The 16,709-nt window shown below is 64.5% G+C and overlaps 1 protein-coding gene across 7 annotated transcripts in view; it reads left to right on the top strand.

The window, feature by feature from the left end:
* Positions 1-16,363, top strand: part of SEMA4D (semaphorin 4D) — a 95,245-nt gene extending 78,882 nt beyond the window's left edge. For 6 of the 7 annotated variants that reach the window (XM_053907722.1, XM_053907727.1, XM_053907726.1 and 3 more), the window contains exons 12-15: positions 444-559; positions 4,049-4,227; positions 4,311-4,354; positions 5,154-7,336. In XM_053907722.1, the coding sequence (XP_053763697.1) occupies positions 444-559; positions 4,049-4,227; positions 4,311-4,354; positions 5,154-6,079 (1,265 nt within the window). In that variant the 3' untranslated portion in view covers positions 6,080-7,336. Of the gene's footprint in view, positions 1-443; positions 560-4,048; positions 4,228-4,310; positions 4,355-5,153; positions 7,337-7,512; positions 7,720-13,537; positions 13,748-15,331; positions 15,430-15,991 lie in introns of those variants that run through there. The other variant, XM_053907729.1, reaches the window with a different exon arrangement.
* Positions 16,364-16,709: the final 346 nt, after the last annotated feature.

Genomic DNA, 16,709 nt, shown 5'->3' with positions numbered 1-16,709 from the left:
TGGGACTCTCACGCAAGCGTTTCTGGAAGGCGGGGGGTGGGGGGGTTGGGGGTTGGGGCCGGAGGGCGCCGGGGTCGTTCCTGGGGGCTCCAGCGTGCCCTGAGCCCTCCCCTCCCCGGGACCTTCACCGCACGGCGCCCCGGAGGGCCGCTGGAGCCCGAGAGCCACCTCTCCTGTGATGTGGTGGCACCGTGTCGTGGCCCTGACTTCCATGGGAGTCAGCAGTGGGAGGTCCGTTTCTTTTCCAGGAAACAGCGGAGTGACCGGTGCCGCTCACGCTGTCAGTCCGCGTCGCCAGTGGCTTCTCCTCCCCACGTCCAAAGTGCGGACGGCTTCGGCTCCTCAGCGTCTCATTGAGGGGAGGAGCCGAGAGGAAGAACGGGGGCTGTCGGCCCCCCAGGACCGTCCAGGCGCGTCCCTGACCTGTAGCCTTGCCCTTGCAGACCGGGGCGCCCTCCACAAAGCTGTCAACCTCGAGAATGACGCCCACATCATCGAGGAGACCCAGCTTTTCCAGGACTTCGAGCCGGTCCAGACGCTGCTGCTGAATTCTGAGAAGGTAGAGAGGACAGGCGGGCGGCCTCCCACGTCCCTGGTCACCAGGCAGACAGGTGGCCTCACGCGTCCTGGTCACCGGCCAGGCAGGCGGGGAGCTTCACACATCCCTGGTCACCAGGCAGGAGGGCGGCCTCACACATCCCTGGCCACCGGCCGGGCAGGCCGATCATCTGTGTGGTCCAGATGAGCTGACCTCCGGGTTCTTACAGAGGGCCCCGTGAGCCCTGGGCTTTGGGACGGAGGGAAGGCTAACTGGGGAGATGGAACAGTCGCCTCAAGTTGACCGAGCGTCCCGAGCTGCTGGGGTTGACGCCCGTCTGCAGGTGCATCTGTGGGCGCAGAAGAGCCCGCCCCAAGGGACGACGGTTATGTCTGTGAGCTGGCTCCCCCAGCGAGGCACCTTCTCCCTCATCAGGGTCGGGATGGCGGCACCTTTGCCATAAATGCCAGGAGTGAGTGTTTGGGGCTCGGGGGCTGTAGGTCCCTGCCGTTGTGCACAGGCAGCCGTGGGACGTCCACACACGGGTGGGCCTGGCTGCCTTCCAGCAAAGTCTTTTTTATGGAAACAGAGCTCAGGAAGTCACGTAATTTTTGAATGTCATGGAATATTATCCTTTTGATTGTTTTCCAACCATTTATATAAGACATGTTATTAGTTGGTGGGTAGCATAGAAACAACCAGGGCCCTGGATCCGCTCTGGATGCCGTCCCCTGCCATCTACCCACGTGGCCTTGGGACACGTGCCTCCTGATTTACAGCCAGGGTGGAGCAGGCCGGGGCCCCATGATTCGTGGCTGCGTGAGCCTGGCAGGCCAGTCCTGCCTTAGTCTCCTCCTCTGCATCTAGGGGTCAGCAGACCCAGGGTGGCCCGGCCCTGTCCTTTGACCGTGGCTGACGACCTCACTTCCTGTAGAGCACCCACAGGGCCTCGTGGGTGTCCCCACGCCGTGAGCCCTGAGCCGACGGGCTCTGGGGACTTGGCAGAGCCAGGGTCAGGGCCAGAAATGGGAAGCCCGGCTGCGAGCCTTTTCCCTGAGCTGCAGTCTGGCCGTCACCTGCACCCCGCCTGTAAAGCCTCGCTCTGGACACCAGGCCCAGCTGCCCCGCCTCGCAGGGCGTTTCCCCGATGCCGAGGGTCTCCTGTCTGACCCAGCACAGTCCCCAGCCTCCCTCACACCTGGAGGGGGGCGGCCCGCAGCCCCTCAGGGCGGCCTCCCGGCCTGGTTCCTGATGGGGGCAGCGGGCAGCAGGAGGGGGCGCCCGTAGCCAGGAGAGAGAGAAAGGCAGAAGTCGACTTGTCGGTCAGAGCCACCCGTGGGTCCCGCCATCGTGAGCGTCAGAACTGGGATCTGGTTTTCAAACTTCCGGGGTCACCCAACAGGGCCGTCTCCGCTGCCGGAAGGGAAGGAGACCACAGAGCCCGGGCGGGCTCTGAGCCGGCAGAGATGCGGCATCGGAGCCTCGCGGGCCCATTAGGCCGCCCTCCCCCGCCCCTGCTCCCCGGCTTTGCTGTGGGAACGAGGAAGTCCTCCCGACCGCGGCCCCGCTGCTCGGGTGCTCGGCCGGGCTGGGGCGCGTGCCCTTGGGGCCCCCAGATTGTCACGTGTGCACAGAACAGAGGCTGGGCCCCCGGTGCAGACACTCGGTGAGACCGCAGCCCCGCTCGCCAGTGTCATCTGGGGACGCGGGCTTCTGGGCGTGTGGGCGCCGGTCCTGCGGGACGGGTGAGGTTGAGGAGGATCTGGGTCAGCCCTGTGCTCACCCGTCCGCCCACTGGCCCTGTGGGGAGCCACGGGCCCGTCCTCCCAGGAGCCCTGCACCGGGGCGGCCTCGGCTGGCTGGCCCTAGCGGGAAGGTGTGCGGGCCGCGGCCCCCGCCCTCTCTTCGGGCTGGCGGGCCTGGGTAGGCTTGGGATGGCGTGTGCGCCCCCGCAGTGGCAGGAAGCGGCTGTTCGGGGTGGAGAAGACGCCCGCCGGCAGGTTCCTCTGGGCCGGGACGCTGGCCTTCGCTGTAGAGGCCGGCCAGCTGCCGCCGCTGGTCTGGGCCGGTTCCCCATCTGTCCTCATCTTGGTGGCCTGCTTAGTTGTACGGAGTTTTGTGGAATGATCCCGGTTTCCTCGTGCTCAGATGGGGCTGAGCGCGTGGGGATGTGCCCGTGGAGAGCACGGAACCCACCACGTGGGGCCAGGCCGCGTGTGCTGAGTTGTGGACGTGTGTTCAGACCCTGAGGGTCTAATGCTTGTTTGTGGAGAGACCGCAAGGCTGCCCCCATCAGTCCGTCCTGTCTGCTGACTTGTGCGCCCACCAGTGGTCACGGCCACCCCTTTTCAGGGCGTTTTCCTGTCCGCTCCCCTCCACGTCTGTTACTTGGTGGCCGTGTATCACGGGAGCCCAGCCCTGGGGTGGGGGTAGGGCGGGGATATGGAGCCCGTCCTCCCCACGGCCACGCCATGCACACAGGTCAGTGTCGGGCGGGGCTTCCCCGGCAGAGTCGGCGTCCTCTCCCGGGTCCCTTGACCTCTGTGAACCAGACTGTGCTCTGGGCTGGCGTCCTTGGTCCTGACAGCCTGGCAGGCACGTGGTGTCACGTACCTGGGTCCCTGCTGGCTGCTGTCTCTCTCTGCCACTTGTCACGTGAGAATCTGTTACAGAAGGGACTTCCTTCCTCTCGGCTGCACTCCCGCACAGTGGGTCACGGGGAGGGTGGCCCCAGGGCCTCAGAGCGGAGCCGGACTCGAAAGTTAATTCACAGCCTGTCCTCCAGGGGAAGGGCTGCGTGTCGTCTGGGTCGAAACCACCAAGTTCTGTGGAGCTTGGGAACGGCCAAGGTGTGTGCAGACGTCGGGGTGAGGTGTCGTGGGCAGAGGACGACGTGCACGCAAGTTCCGGAATTTCCCCCCCACCCTGCGGCCAGGGCTACACGGCAGGCGGCGTCCCATGGGGGATCCCCCGTCCCAACTGAGCCCGGGAAAGCAGCCGCCCCGGGTGGGGGGTCTCGCACGTGCTGGGAGCTCGAGGGACCCCGCCTGGCCCTGTGCCCGGAGCACAGCTGTGGGTCTCTTCGTGCCCGTGTTCCTCCCCGCACAGCTAGACACGTGCTGGAATCTGCGCTCCGCCCACGCTCGGTGGCCCCTCCTTTCCTGGATTCGGACCCTGACTCGGGCTTCTGTGTGGCTCCCGTCGGGTGGGCATGAAATGGGGCTCTGAGCCGTGCCTTTCGGCCTCTGGCCTGTGGGGGGGGGGCCCCCTCCACACGGAGCGGCTGACCCCCGGCCCCAAAGAGGGCAAGGTCTCAGACGGAGGCCCCGAGTGCTCAGTCAGCGCGTGGGCGGCCGTGACGCTGCCGCGAGGGTTTGTCTCGGACCCTACCCCGCCAGGCTCCGGTTCTGGAGGTTCCTGGATCAGGCGGCGTGGGCACGTGGGCCTGAGAGGCGCACGCCGGGTGCCCCCCCACCCCACGCACCTGTGCCCTCTGTTTCACACCTGCAGGGCGGAAGGCTTGTGTATGCGGGCTCCAGCTCGGGTGTGGTGCAGGCCCCCGTGGCCTTCTGCGGGAAGCACGGCACCTGTGAGGACTGCGTGCTCGCCCGCGACCCCTACTGCGCCTGGAGCCGGGCGGCCGGGGCCTGCGTGGCCCTGCCCCCGCACCAGACGGACGGCCCTAGCAGGTACCGAGGGCGGGGGACCCGCACCGCGCACACCCGTCAGGGGGAGGGGGCGCGTGCCTGACCCGGGCCCGGTTATCTTGCAGGACTCTGATTCAGAAGATGAGTGGAGACGCGTCCGCCTGCCCGGGTAAGTCGGCCGTCCTCGCCGAGCTCCCTTGGGGGGCGGCCGGTCCTCGTACCCATCTCATGGTGCTTCGGTGTCGTGGCGTTGCGTCCATCCGGGTTCTCTTTCTCTGCTCCGAACAGAGGTCAGGTATCCGTGAGGATACGGAGGCCGACCCCCCGTGATCCCGTTTTATCGCAGAAAAGGGCGTCCGAGGTCGTGGGGTGTGTGTGTTTGTTCCACAAAAAGCACTCGGCGTCCACCCTGGGACACCCGCTCTTGAGATGCTCCTCTCTTTGCTGAGCTCGGGGCTGGTTAAACAGACCCTGAGGGTCCCACGGTGGGTGGGCGGCGCGGCGGGAGGGGCGTCCTCACCCCTTCGTCCCCTCCCAGGCAGCCGTGCCCTGGGCTCTCGCGTTCCCATCCCTGACCCGACAGCTGTCGCCAGCTGGGGCAACTTCGGGGTGGGCCCCTCGCGCCCAGAGAGGCCGCGAGCCGGGAGCCACGAGCAGAAGCACGTGGCGCGTGGCTCCCATGTTGCCGCTCGGCCCCCGGGGAACCGGGACGCCAGACGGGGTCCCTGCCGCTTGACTGTCTCCGAGTGTCTTGTCTCCGACTTCCTTGTCCTGCTGGGCCGCCCTCCGGGGCCCATCTTTGCTTTTCTGTCACGCATGTCTTTATCTCCTTAGTTGTTCTGGAAGATTCCGTGTGGCTCCAGTGGGTGGAACTCTCGTGTCCTCTTGTGCGTGTTGACCTATTTTTAGAAGGAGCTGAGTAGCGAGCCGCGTTGTTGATGCTGTGCACGTTTATTTTGATGTTCCAGATAAAAGTAAAGAAAGTTTCCGGCAGCATTTTTTCAAGCACGGCGGCACGGCGGAACTCAAATGCTCCCCAAAGTCCAACCTGGCCCGGGTGGTGTGGAAGTTCCGGGACGGCGTGCTCGACGCCGACGGCCCCAAGTACAGCCTGGTGGGCAGGAAGCACCTGCTCATCTTCAACCTGTCGGAGGGGGACAGCGGCGTGTACCGGTGCCTTTCGGAGGAGCGGGTCCGCAACGGGACGCTCCTGCGGGTGCTGGCCAAGCACGTGCTGGAGGTGAAGACGGCCCCGAGGGCCACAGAGGCCCCCGCCTCGCCGGGCGCCCAGACGGAAGGCGGGAGGACCACCGCCCGAGCGGTGACGGAGCCCGCCCGCGGCCCCCCCCCGCAGACCTCCGCCGCGCGGGTCCCCGTGCCCGGGGCCGTCGCCCCGCCGCCCAGCCCCGCGCCCACGGGCACGTCCTGCGAACCGAAGATCGTCATCAACACGGTCCCCCAGGTGCACTCGGAGAAGACGATGTATCTGCAGTCCAGCGACAACCGTCTGCTCATGTTCCTCTTCCTCCTCTTCTTCCTGCTGTGCCTCTGCCTCGTGTCCTACAACTGCTACAAGGGCTACCTGCCCGGGCAGTGCCTGAAGTTCCGCTCCGCCGTGCTGCTGGGGAAGAAGCAGCCCGTGGCGGACTTCTGCGAGTTCGAGCAGAGCGCCAAGGAGACGCTGGTGGAGCCGGGCAGCTTCTCCCAGCAGAACGGGGGGCAGCCGCGGCCGGCCCTGGACACGGGCTACGAGACGGAGCAGGACACCATGGCCAGCAGGGTGCCCACCGACAGGGAGGACTCGCAGAGGCTGGACGACCTCCCGGCCAGGGACGGGCCCTTCGACGTCAAGTGCGAGCTGAAGTACGCCGACTCGGACGCGGACGGGGACTGAGGCACCGCCGGGAGCCCGCGTCAGCACGCCCGTCCTGTGTCTTGTCTCTCGCGTCGAGCTTGTGATTTGGTCTTCGTCCTTCCGGAAAACGGCGAGCGTCGCACCCCGGTCCCCCGCCGGGCCGCGGCGTGAGAGGCCCCCGCGGGCGGCGCGTGGGGCCGGGCTGTCCCCGGCCCGCGGACGCTCGCATCGCGCCCGGAGCGTCCCCTCCTCAGAGCAGCCACTGAAAGATCCTTGAATTCCAGATTGGAAATGACGTTTTTGTTTATCAGATTGGTAACTTATCGCCTGTTGTCCAGATTGGCACGAACCTTTGCTTCCCAGGAGATTATTTTTTATGGTTTTGCTTTTCTCGTGTTAGGTCGTTTCTGTTTTAAATCACCGAAGCAGACGTTCCAATATCGCGAAGATGTCCATCTTCCAGGTTTTGTTGTACGTTAGGGGAAAGATACAGCTTACGTTGCTTACGATTCTCAGGGATAAACTTACTTTGGGTAAATGCGTTCTCTACCTTTTAGACACATAGACGAAACCATCTCTTCAGCACACGTTTTTTTTTTTTTTTTTTAATTTTATTCCTTGAGGGAAGCATCCTTTTCAGAGAGATCTTCTTTCTGTGGTTTTTTCTTCCCCCCTCTTGTTTTAACTCTTTCAAAGAACAGAAGACAGCGGAAGGCTGGCCCGTGAACCAGGCGGGGCCTTGAGCGCGGGTCGGCGGAGCCGGCTGGCCCCGAGCGGAGGGAGCGTGCGTTTTGCCGTCGGATGCCCACGGCCACGGCTTGAAACCTCCCGTGCAGATGGACGGACGGACGTTCACCGGGCATCCGCAGTCACGTTTGGCTTCTGTCTCCCGTCCACCGCCCACCCGGACGACCGGCTCGGCCGAACCGAGCTGTCCACACCTTCCGGCAAGCAGGACCACGGTGGCCGGACTGGCCTGTGTCCCCACGAGGCCTGGCGGCTTGTGACCCCACGGCCCTGCGTGGCCCGGCGCTCTCTTCGACGGTGCGAGTGGGCGAGACGGTTCAATCTCCACCTGTTGCTTCCCGTGCGCCGAGAAGGCTCTCTTTCCCGTGGCGAGGAGCAGTGACCTCTGGATCTGTGTGCCTGCGTGGACAGTGTTGTCTTAAGCATGACAGGACTCGACCGTTGTGGTGTACACATTTGTGTTTTATAAGATTTCCTTTGTTTTTATTTTTCTACTTTGGATTGTATACACTTGAAAAGTAACCGAATAAACGAGCAGCTTAAATCCTCGGCGCGGGCACGTGGTTCGCTGCGGCGGGGACGGTGTGCTGACGGGCGGGCGGGTCTCGGGGCGGCCTCGGTCCCCTTTCTTTTCCTGTCTCTCCTTCCCTTCTCTGGCGTGCAGGCCCCGAGCCTCGTGACGTCTGCCTCAGCGGCCTCTCTCTTTTCTGTCCTCTGTCTCGCAGCCTCGTCTCTGCCCTTCCCTCCTCCGGGGTCCTCCTCCCTGTCCTGTCGGGGCCCCGGCTCATCTTCCTCTCCCCGAAGCCCCTGGCCGGCCTCGGCCTCGGGGCCTGACCGCAGCCTGCGGGTCGCCTTGCTGCCGCCCTTCCTGAGCGACCAGGCCCAGCACGTGCACGCCCTGGGGACCTTCCACCTCTTCTGCCAGGCCACAGGTGAGCAGGGCGCCTGTCGGGGCGGCGGGTGGGGGGCAGGGCCCCTGACAGAACACCCTTCCCGCGGCTTCTCCCACGAGGAGCCAGGTGTTCACCGTCGCAGGCCCGGCAGCCCACGGTCGGTCGGTCGGTCGCAGATCTCGGCCTCCGCAGCCCCAGGGCCCCACGGTGGGCCGGGCTTGGCCCCGAGACCTCGGTTTGCCAGTCGCCCGTGTGCAGGGCTCCTCGAGCGTCTGCCGACAACTCGGGGGTCCGCCTATGTGTCATCTGGAGGTTGCAAACGTCGCTCCGGAGCCTCCAGAAGGGGCGTCCCCATGGCTTGCGTGGCGATGCTGAAGTGCACGGTGGGCTGGGAGGGACCCGGAGGCGTCTCCGCTACGCGGCGGCCGTGCCGCTGGTCAGTAGCTGCAGGGAGAAAACGGGCGGTGTGTGGGTGCCCCGAGGGGATGAGTAGGGCCACTGAGGGAAAGAGAGCAAACTTGTTTCTTTTTGAGACTTTCGGCGGCGAGAAGCCGCTCCGGGTATGAGCCGGTCCCACGAACTCCCGCGTGCCGGGGGGAGCGCAGGGGAAGTTGCCCGTTGGGTGGGGCGCTGTGGAGACAGACCTTCAGGGCGGGTCCATGTGGCCCCGGGTCGCCAGCCCCGGGCCGGGGCCCAGCCTGTGCTGGGTCCCCCACAGGGCTGTTGGGCTGGGCGATTTCCCGTGGGGCCTCCCAGGCCCTCCGTGCAGGGGCCGCCGTCCTCCACGGGCACACTCGGCCTCCCCGTCGCTGGGAGAGCAGGGGTCGCACGACCGGGTGAGGGGCCCAGAGCCAAACGCTTTGAAACGTGGCTTCTCTAGGAGGTGCCCGTTAGCGGGCGCGTGTGCACTCCTGAGCCGTCCTTGTGACTCGGGGGCTGAGAGCGGTGTCTGGGCCAGAGCGGGGACCACGGGGACCCCGTGCAGGGCCGTGGTTACGGGGCTGGCGGCAGCCGGGGAGCAGAAGGGCACGGTTCCCAGGCAGCCAGGGCAGGGGGCACCGCTGGCCGTGGGGGGAGTCACCTGGAGCCACTCCGCCCTCCCTGCCCTTCTGCTGCCGAAGTCTGAGAACCGGAGGGGCGTTTCTTCCTCCCGACTTACCGAGGATGGGGCCCACAGTTGGCGGCTCACAGCCCGAGGGGACGAGAGAGGTGGGCAGCGTGGGGTGAGAGGGCAGTGACGGGGTGGACTGAGCGGAGGGACCGCAGCCCCTGCCCCCTCCCTCCACGCCCCCGTGCTCCTTGCTTTCTCTCCCACCTGGACCTCCCGTTCCACGAGGCTCCCCGAGGCTGTGAGGCAGCCTGGGAAGGACTGGCTATTCCCAGGGGTCCAGATGTGTCCTGTCCCACCCAGAGGGAGGGCCGTGCGTCCTCGTGAGGCCTGCTAGGCAGCGGTGACAGAGACAGGTGCTAGAGACCCTGCAGTGGCCACCCCAGCCTCCCGAGCGCTCGCTTCTTTCTGCTTGCAGCAAAGCCCGGGGGGCCCGCCCCACACTGAGCACCTGGCGTCCAGGCTGGGAAACCACTGTTGCCAAGAGCGATCCGCCAGGCTCGGTCCCCTGTGCCCGAGGCAGACCCCGCGCAGCCCCCCGGCCCAGGCCCGGCCCGCCAAGCTCACTGGCATTGGGTCCCCCGGTGACTCGTGCACATCCAGACACCTGTTGCCCTAAACCCAGCCCACAGGCCAGCGCTAGCTGGTTGTGCGAGCGGCGGTCCAAGCACGTGGTGTCCAAAATGACGGCGTCTCTGGCCCTCTCTTCCCTCGGGTCAAGGAAGGTGCCGGAACTCGGGACCAAGTTTCAGGCCGCTCTGGCTGAAGGCACCTCCCTCTCAAGGGTACCGTCCAGGCGGTCCCCAAGTGGTCTGCAAGCGGTCTCCCTCCCGCCTGGGGGTCACTGGTGTCACAGTGGCAGGGGCCGCGGCCCGAGCAACGCCAGGTGGGCTGTTGGGACGGGCACGGCCTCGGAGCCGTGACTCAGCGGGCTTCTCTGCTCACCGTGTCCCCGGTCCTCTCTGGACCGTCCCAGCAGAGTGCGTGTGTGCGTGTGCGCGTGCCGCGGCGGGCTGCGGGCTGTGCTTTGTGGCCACGCCTCTGTTCCTAGGGCCCCGGCCTGAGCGTGGGGAGGAGCAACCCGGGGTCCGGAACGGGTCTCCCAGCCGCCCGCTCCCTCGGGGGAGCCGTGCGTGCGCGTCGGGAGGTGGCAAAACACGGGCAAGGGGAGGAGGGGGTCTCGAGCCGCAGAGACTCGGGCAGGCTTGTGGTCGTGTTTCGCGTTCCCGAAGTCACGAATGCGTGTTCCTCGTGGCGGAATTAGTTCAGATAAGCACAGAAGTCACCCGCACTGCAGGCGAGCAGGCTTAGCGGCACTCGGAGACACGGGTGTGAATCGCGTCTGAGGGCGGAGCCCGTGATTCTTACGCAAGCGGAATCTGTCGTGTCTGCCCCGCGGGCCCTGCTGCATCCCTGACGTGACCGAGCTTCTAAGTCAGACGCGTGTCTCTTTTAAAGCTGAGGACGATCCCCTGTACTTTAGGGGCCGCGTGGCTGTTCGGGGTTTTGGTGGCTTTTTGTTTTAACTACGGTGGTAGAAACGAGTGCCCTTTCAGGCCCTGGGGGCTGCAGGGGTAGCAGAGGGTGCCCGGCCCAAATCCCTGATCTCCCACGGTGGCCGTGGGTGCTAGTGTTTTGGGGCGCGGCTGGGCCCTGGGGGTAGCTGATGTGAGCCGGTCATCTTCCAGAAGGGTCGGAAGCCCGTCCGTGGGTGGGCGAGGCAGATCTGTGACCTTGCCGGGGTCTCCGTCCTCAGCATGGAGGGCGTGGTTTTGCTAGAAGCTGTGTGTCTTCTGTCCTGACGACACGCGTGCCTGTACGCAGCCGTCCTCGTGTGTGGGACGGCCACCGTAGCTGGCACCTAAGAGGCTGGGCGCCTGGGCTGCTGACCCCTGCCCCCCACAGGTTTGTCTGTAAAGCGCCTTTTGCCACATGCAGTTCCAGAGGTCAGGACCTGGATATTCTGGGGGTCACTCTTCAGCTGGCCCCAGGGTGTGGATAGCCTCGTGACAGCGAAGCATGGGGCACTCTGAGGAAGAAGGTGGGACTCTGATAGAACTGCGGTGCCGGAGGCCCAAGAAGCCCCCCCTCACCCCCCCACTCCCACCTTTAGATCCTGATTTCTGTGCAGGTGTGGACCCGGCCCGCAAGACAGCGCCCGCAGAGGGTCCCCTCCAGTGGGAAGTAGCTGGCAGGAGGCCCCTGGGTGACCACATGCGTGGGGACAGCTGGAGGAAGGATCGCCTCTGGGGCCCCTACCGGGGATGTGGCCCAAGGACAGGGGCTGCACCCATCCCACACACCCCCTCAACTTGGGGCTCTCCCAGCCCCGAGGGGCTCTGTCTGGTTTTGTCACGGAGCAGGGTCAGCTCTGCGCTGGCGGCACCCTCGGCTGGCGTGGGGCGGGCTGGGGGCAGGGTGGAGCCAGCGGCCCCGCCGTGTCCCTCGTCCCTCGTGGCTGCAGACCCGGGGGCAGAGGGATCGCCCTGCCCAGGGGCATGTGCTGGCTCTGCCGCCTGGTTGTAACTGTCGCTTTCCCTCCTTGCCCTCGTCTGCGTTCAGGAGCTGGATAGCTTAAAAAAACAGTAAGTGCAACGTAAGTACTCTTCAACATTTTTAGTGCTTTACTGTGAACACACGCTGAAAGGGTGTTTACCAATGCTGAGTTCAAGGGTTTTGGGATACAAGGGCACGTGGTGTTTCCCCTACGGCCCATTCTCCAAGGCACCTCGGGTCATCTGGGGATTTTGCTCCTGAAGGGTCCTGGCCATATGGCTTGGGGTGATAATTCGGCCCTGGCTCAAGCCACCCCAGCTCTTTGTCCTAAGGATGCAGGAGAACCTTCCAGAAGCTCCTGTGACCCATGCTGGTGGCTCCAGCTCCAGTCCTGGGCGGGTCTCCGTGAAGGTCACCATTGGACAGTGGGGATGAGGGGGAGTCCAGGCCTCTCTGGAACCGACTTCGGTGTCTATTCACAGAAAACGTCATGTTCTCGATCACAGTGCCTCATGAGAATCCCTCTTTTAAACTTGACCCCGCCGAGGGGCTGTCCAGGAACGTGGTGGCGGGCGGTATGCCCAGCAGTGAAGGAGGCTGTGTGCGCCAACTGACGGGCAGGCGCACGCAGACACGTGTGCGTATGCAAGTCTGTGCACGCACCTGTAAGCGCCCTCAGGTGTGTGTGCACGTGTGATACACACATGGAACTATTCACGGGTAGAGGGCAGGGCACTTGGGGGAACACAAATGGTGCAGATGGAAGAAAAACCCAGAAATCCTGCCCAGGACACAGTCCACGGGGGCCTGTCCACGAGGCCAGGGGGGCCAGTGCACTGCTGCGGGAGCCCCTTTTGAATGCCTTCTGGAATTTGTTTTAGAGCCTGCGGCACGTTCTTTCCAACAGCGTGTTTTACATCGGCTGTAAAAGGATGCGTCCTACCGCATCCGGAAGCTCCAGGAAGTGGTTTAAGCACCTCAAATTCTCTGAAGGCAGCACCACCAGCACGACGGCCACGTAGGCCTTCTTGGCGGGCCCCCGCGGTAACGTGCACGTGCTCCTGCATGCACAGCCATACGCAAGTAGGCTCCCGCACACAGGCTCCCCCACTCCCCTGCACACGGGCTCCTGTGCACACACGCTCCTGCGTGCACACCCATACATACAAGGACTCACACACACACACACACACAGGCAACCCCCCCGACACTCCCCTGCACGTGCACTCCCGTGCACACGTGCTCCTGCACACCCAGTGCTATTGCTTCGTGTACTGGGTTTTAGCCCTTGGCCCCACGGATTCCTCCTTGCTCCACATACAGACCTAGTCCTTCCTCTGCTGACCGTCCTCCACGACACTGCAGTTCAGGTCATCCCTGGGTGGTTGGCAACTACATACTATATATATATATATATATATTTTTTTTTTTTTTTTATTTATTTTTGAGACAGAGATTGAGAGTGTGTGTGTGTGCATGAGCAGGGGAGGAGCAGAGAATCCCAAGCAGATTCCACACCGTCAGCACAGAGCCCAAGGTGGGGCTCGATCCCACAAACTGTGGGATCGTGACCTGAGCTGAAATTGAGTTGATGGTGAACTGAGCTACCAGGTGCCCCAGAATCTTGATTTTAGAAACGGGGCTCTCAGGCAGATCATGGTCAGGAGGGGCTGGCTTTGGTCTAGGTCGGCTCACAGCCCACCGCCTGGTGCCATGCCGCCTGGCACAGGCAGAGAGGGGGCAGTGGGGACGGAGGGGTCTTCGGCCCTTCTCAGCGCCCTGTCCCCAACTTAGGTTCTGGGGAGGCAGGGGCGGCCCCCACGGAAGTAGAGGTTCTGGTCACAGATGGGAGCAGGGCCGGGAGGTGGAGTTCCCAGGCACAGACCCTCCATGCAGAATGGACGCCTGGCCCAGGGCACGGTCACCGGGCACTCCGTGGGGGAGGTGCCCCCTGACGGCCTCAGCGTGTGCTGCACGGCACCGAGTTTTGGTTTGAAAGAACATCTGAGGTGAAGGAGCAAGGAGCCCGGGGGAGGGCAGTGAGGGCCCGCCTCTTCTCCCGGGGTCACGGGAGCACACGCCTCCTCCGGGGACACGAGGACTGGCGTGAAAGCTGTCCTGCCCCTCACCGTGGGTCCAGCTGGGACAACAGAGGCCCCTGGCGTGGGTGGCTCCACACCGCCTGTCCCCACCCCGGTGGTCCTCGGTGGGAGTCCGGGGGCCACCGGGTAGAGCTGGTCTGTGTGTCCCCAGGGCCCGCAGACGTCCACTTTGTCTGGGAGAAGAACGGCCGAGAACTGGAGATGTGCGTCCCCACGCAGACCCACGCGCTGCCCGACGGCAGGGCCCACGTGCTCAGCTGGCTGCGAGACGCCATCCGAGAAAGCGCCGAGTACCGCTGCTCCGTCCTGTCCTCCGCGGGCAACGGGACCTCCAAAGTGCGGGTGACCGTCGTGAGACACGGTGAGCGGCCCCCGCCCCTGCCACGCTCCCAGCTCCGACGGCGGGCGTGCTGGTGCCCTGGCGGCCAGCAGGAGGGAGGAGCGTGTGGCCCGTGCGCGGCCAGCCTCCCCGGCACTGGTGGCGCTTCCGCACCCACCTCCCGCCACCCTTTTACTCCTTGGTGTGTCTGGGACGCCGGTCCTGAGAGCCCGTGTCTCCCTCCTCTGTCCCCAAGTCCCCTCCCCTGCCACGTGGAGGCCTGCCTCACGTCACGTCCGCATGCTTTGCGCACGGCCGCCCAGGCCCGCTGGGGGTCTCCCGCCTGGCCGGCCCGGGGGCCACTGGAAGCCTGCTCTTCCTCGGGGAGGTGTGGACACTTGTTTCCTCTGCTCCACTCCACTTCCTGTGCTCTTTCTGGACCCGTTTTCCGAGCCGTTGGCCGCCTGTGAGGCAGCGCATGGGCAAAGGGCCCAGCCCCCCACCCGAGCGTCTGGCCTCCCCGTGCTGGCCTGGGGTCCCACTTTCTCAGGTCTGCTCAGTTTCCACGGGTGCCTCTGCTTTTCAGGTTCCAGGTTTTTGGGGTTTCCTCTTCTGTCCGCTTGCGAGAGTTTAGGTTTAGGGCCCTGCTGAAAAGGTCCCTGTCCTTCCAGTACAGGACTGGGGAGAGAAAAAAGTAATTGCAAAGCTCTCCCGGTGGGAATCCCTGTTCTTCCCCTTTCTGGAAAGTGTCCTGCCTGCCTGCGCAAGGTAAACCGAATCTTCACGTAAACACGAGACATCACGCAGAAGTCGTGGGGGCAGCACTGTCCGCAAAGAGCTGAGTGGAAACACAGAAACCACCATGCTCACCTGTCACCCCGGCTGCCTGAGAGGCAGGCTCTGGTCCTCGGTTCACAGACGGTGACCCGACCTTGATCTCCGGTGGCGGGCTAGGACATGAGCACAGTCGGGACATCTCGGGACGTGCCTGCCTGCCCACCCAGCCTGTCGTGTCTACTGACGGGGGTGCCAGGGCAAGGGTGTTAGGAACGCAGGGACTCTCTCAGGATGGGAGTCCCTGCAGGGTCCCTTGGGGTTAAAGACCCCTGAAGGTGCCTCTGGAGCCCAGGCCCCGGCCCAGTCCTGCTCAAGGAGTAAGTTCCGCTTTACGTCTCACGGGCTCAGGTCCCTGGCACTCACTTCTGAAACGAGCAACAGGGGCCATGGGCAGAGCAGGGACATGGTGCGTTTCTGTTTCCAAACAACCACAGCTGTCTGGCCTGTGCCACCCTCACAGCCCCACAGATCAAGCTCCCGCAGCCTCCTGGGGAAGGTCCCTGCATCACCCCAAAATGTGGAGGGAGAGCCCCTTTCCTGCCTGGACAGGACTCACGCAGGATGAGGACGGGGCCGGCGTGACCCTGGGGCTGGTGGCCTGGGGAAGGGCAGGAGGGGGCCGCTGACCGTGGAAGTCCCCACAGCCAGGAGGCAAGGCCAGAAGAGTGAGCGCCTCACCCGCTACCGAACCAGAGACCCGGCTCTCAGAATGGCCTTGGCAGCCTGCACGCACCCACCGTGCCTCAAAGGCCTGCAAGGCTGACAGCCAGCACCCCACTTGTCTTGCAGAGGCGACCCACCAGGAGCAGTGGACCAGAGAGCTGGCCGCCTGGAAGGCTGTGGCTGGGGAGCACGACCGCATGATGCACAGCTGGAGGAAGGCGTGGGTATGTGGCCAGGCCCAGGGTGGGCAGGGGCTGGTGGGGTGGGTCCTGCTGGGACCCCACGTGTGTGCTCTTGGCCCACAGTCACTCTGCTTTCTGTAACCTGCAGCTTCTGGGCTCCAGGCAGATCCCTGGGGAGGGTCAGCATGGCGGGGGGGAGTGGGGGGGAACAGATGCAGGGGAGGGCCCGCTGGCTGCACCCCCTCTTGGTGGGGGGACTGCTGTCCCAGCAGTGAGGAGATAGGACAGGTGTCCCCAGTTCCCGAGTCGCTAATGCAGCCGGGAGGGCAGCTACAAGGCCAGAGATTTACCGGAGGAGACACCCTGTGGCTCGAACACAGGCCTTCAGACGTGAGCTCTCTCCTTGCTGCCGACACAGGCTAAGCATTTCTGAGTCCTGCAAACTTAGCCCGCATGGGCCCCCTTCCTTGAAGGCCCTCCTAGACCCAAAGGAGGTGCACGTGGGCCGCGACACTTGAGGCCTCCTCCCTTGTCTACGACAGTGGGGGGAGCGGGAAGGGCACGTGTTCTGCCAGGAACTCACAGTTCTGCACTGTTCTTTCAGGAAAGCTGTGACAAGGGCGCCCTTTAGGCCCCAGGACATGGTGTTCACTCCCAGCCGAGCCCGCGGCCACTGGAGAGACCCCAGGACAGTGGCTGCCACATTGCCTACTGAGATGTGACCATACCCCAGCTTCTGTGACAGAATCCAGAACCTGTGTTAAAAAGTTAGGTGCTTATGTGGGACAGAAGGGTCTGTCTGGCAGAAACAGGAAGCCAGGACAGGTCCTGAGCTACAGACAGACCTGGAATAGGTAGACGGTGGTGTGCGTGACGGGTCCTCTTCCAGAAACACTGCTGTTGCGCTCCGCGGCCACTCCGCGTCACCGGGGTGATTTCCTGGTTCAGCTTGGGCAGGAGCCCTGCGTTAGCCCGGCTGCTGAACCACCACATGGCAGGGACAGGGCGTCCAGGCCAGTGGCAGGAACTGGCCTCCAACCTCGGGTGACCACGAGGTCCGACCCAGGGACCACAGGGACTGAAGGCCTCGTGGGCTTCCTCCCCGGCTCCCTCATGGTCTCAGGGCACCGGGCCGCTTTAGAAAGTTCTGCGGGACCCGAGCTTGCAGGAGGCGCGGCAGCCGGCAGGTCGGTCCAGGTTCCTCTGGGTGGCGCCACCTGGCAGGTGCGTCCACATGGAGCCTAACGCCACACAGCCTGACCTCACGGACACTTCCCGCTTACGGAACGACGGCTTTTAACGGAATGCACGTACCAGAAAAC

Source organism: Panthera pardus, unplaced genomic scaffold, assembly GCF_024362965.1.
Source record: "Panthera pardus isolate Hobbes unplaced genomic scaffold, ASM2436296v1 HiC_scaffold_20, whole genome shotgun sequence".
NCBI classification, from domain to species: Eukaryota; Metazoa; Chordata; class Mammalia; order Carnivora; family Felidae; genus Panthera; species Panthera pardus.
Note: the sequence above shows the minus strand (reverse complement) of the source record. Positions and strands in the feature narration are given on the sequence as shown.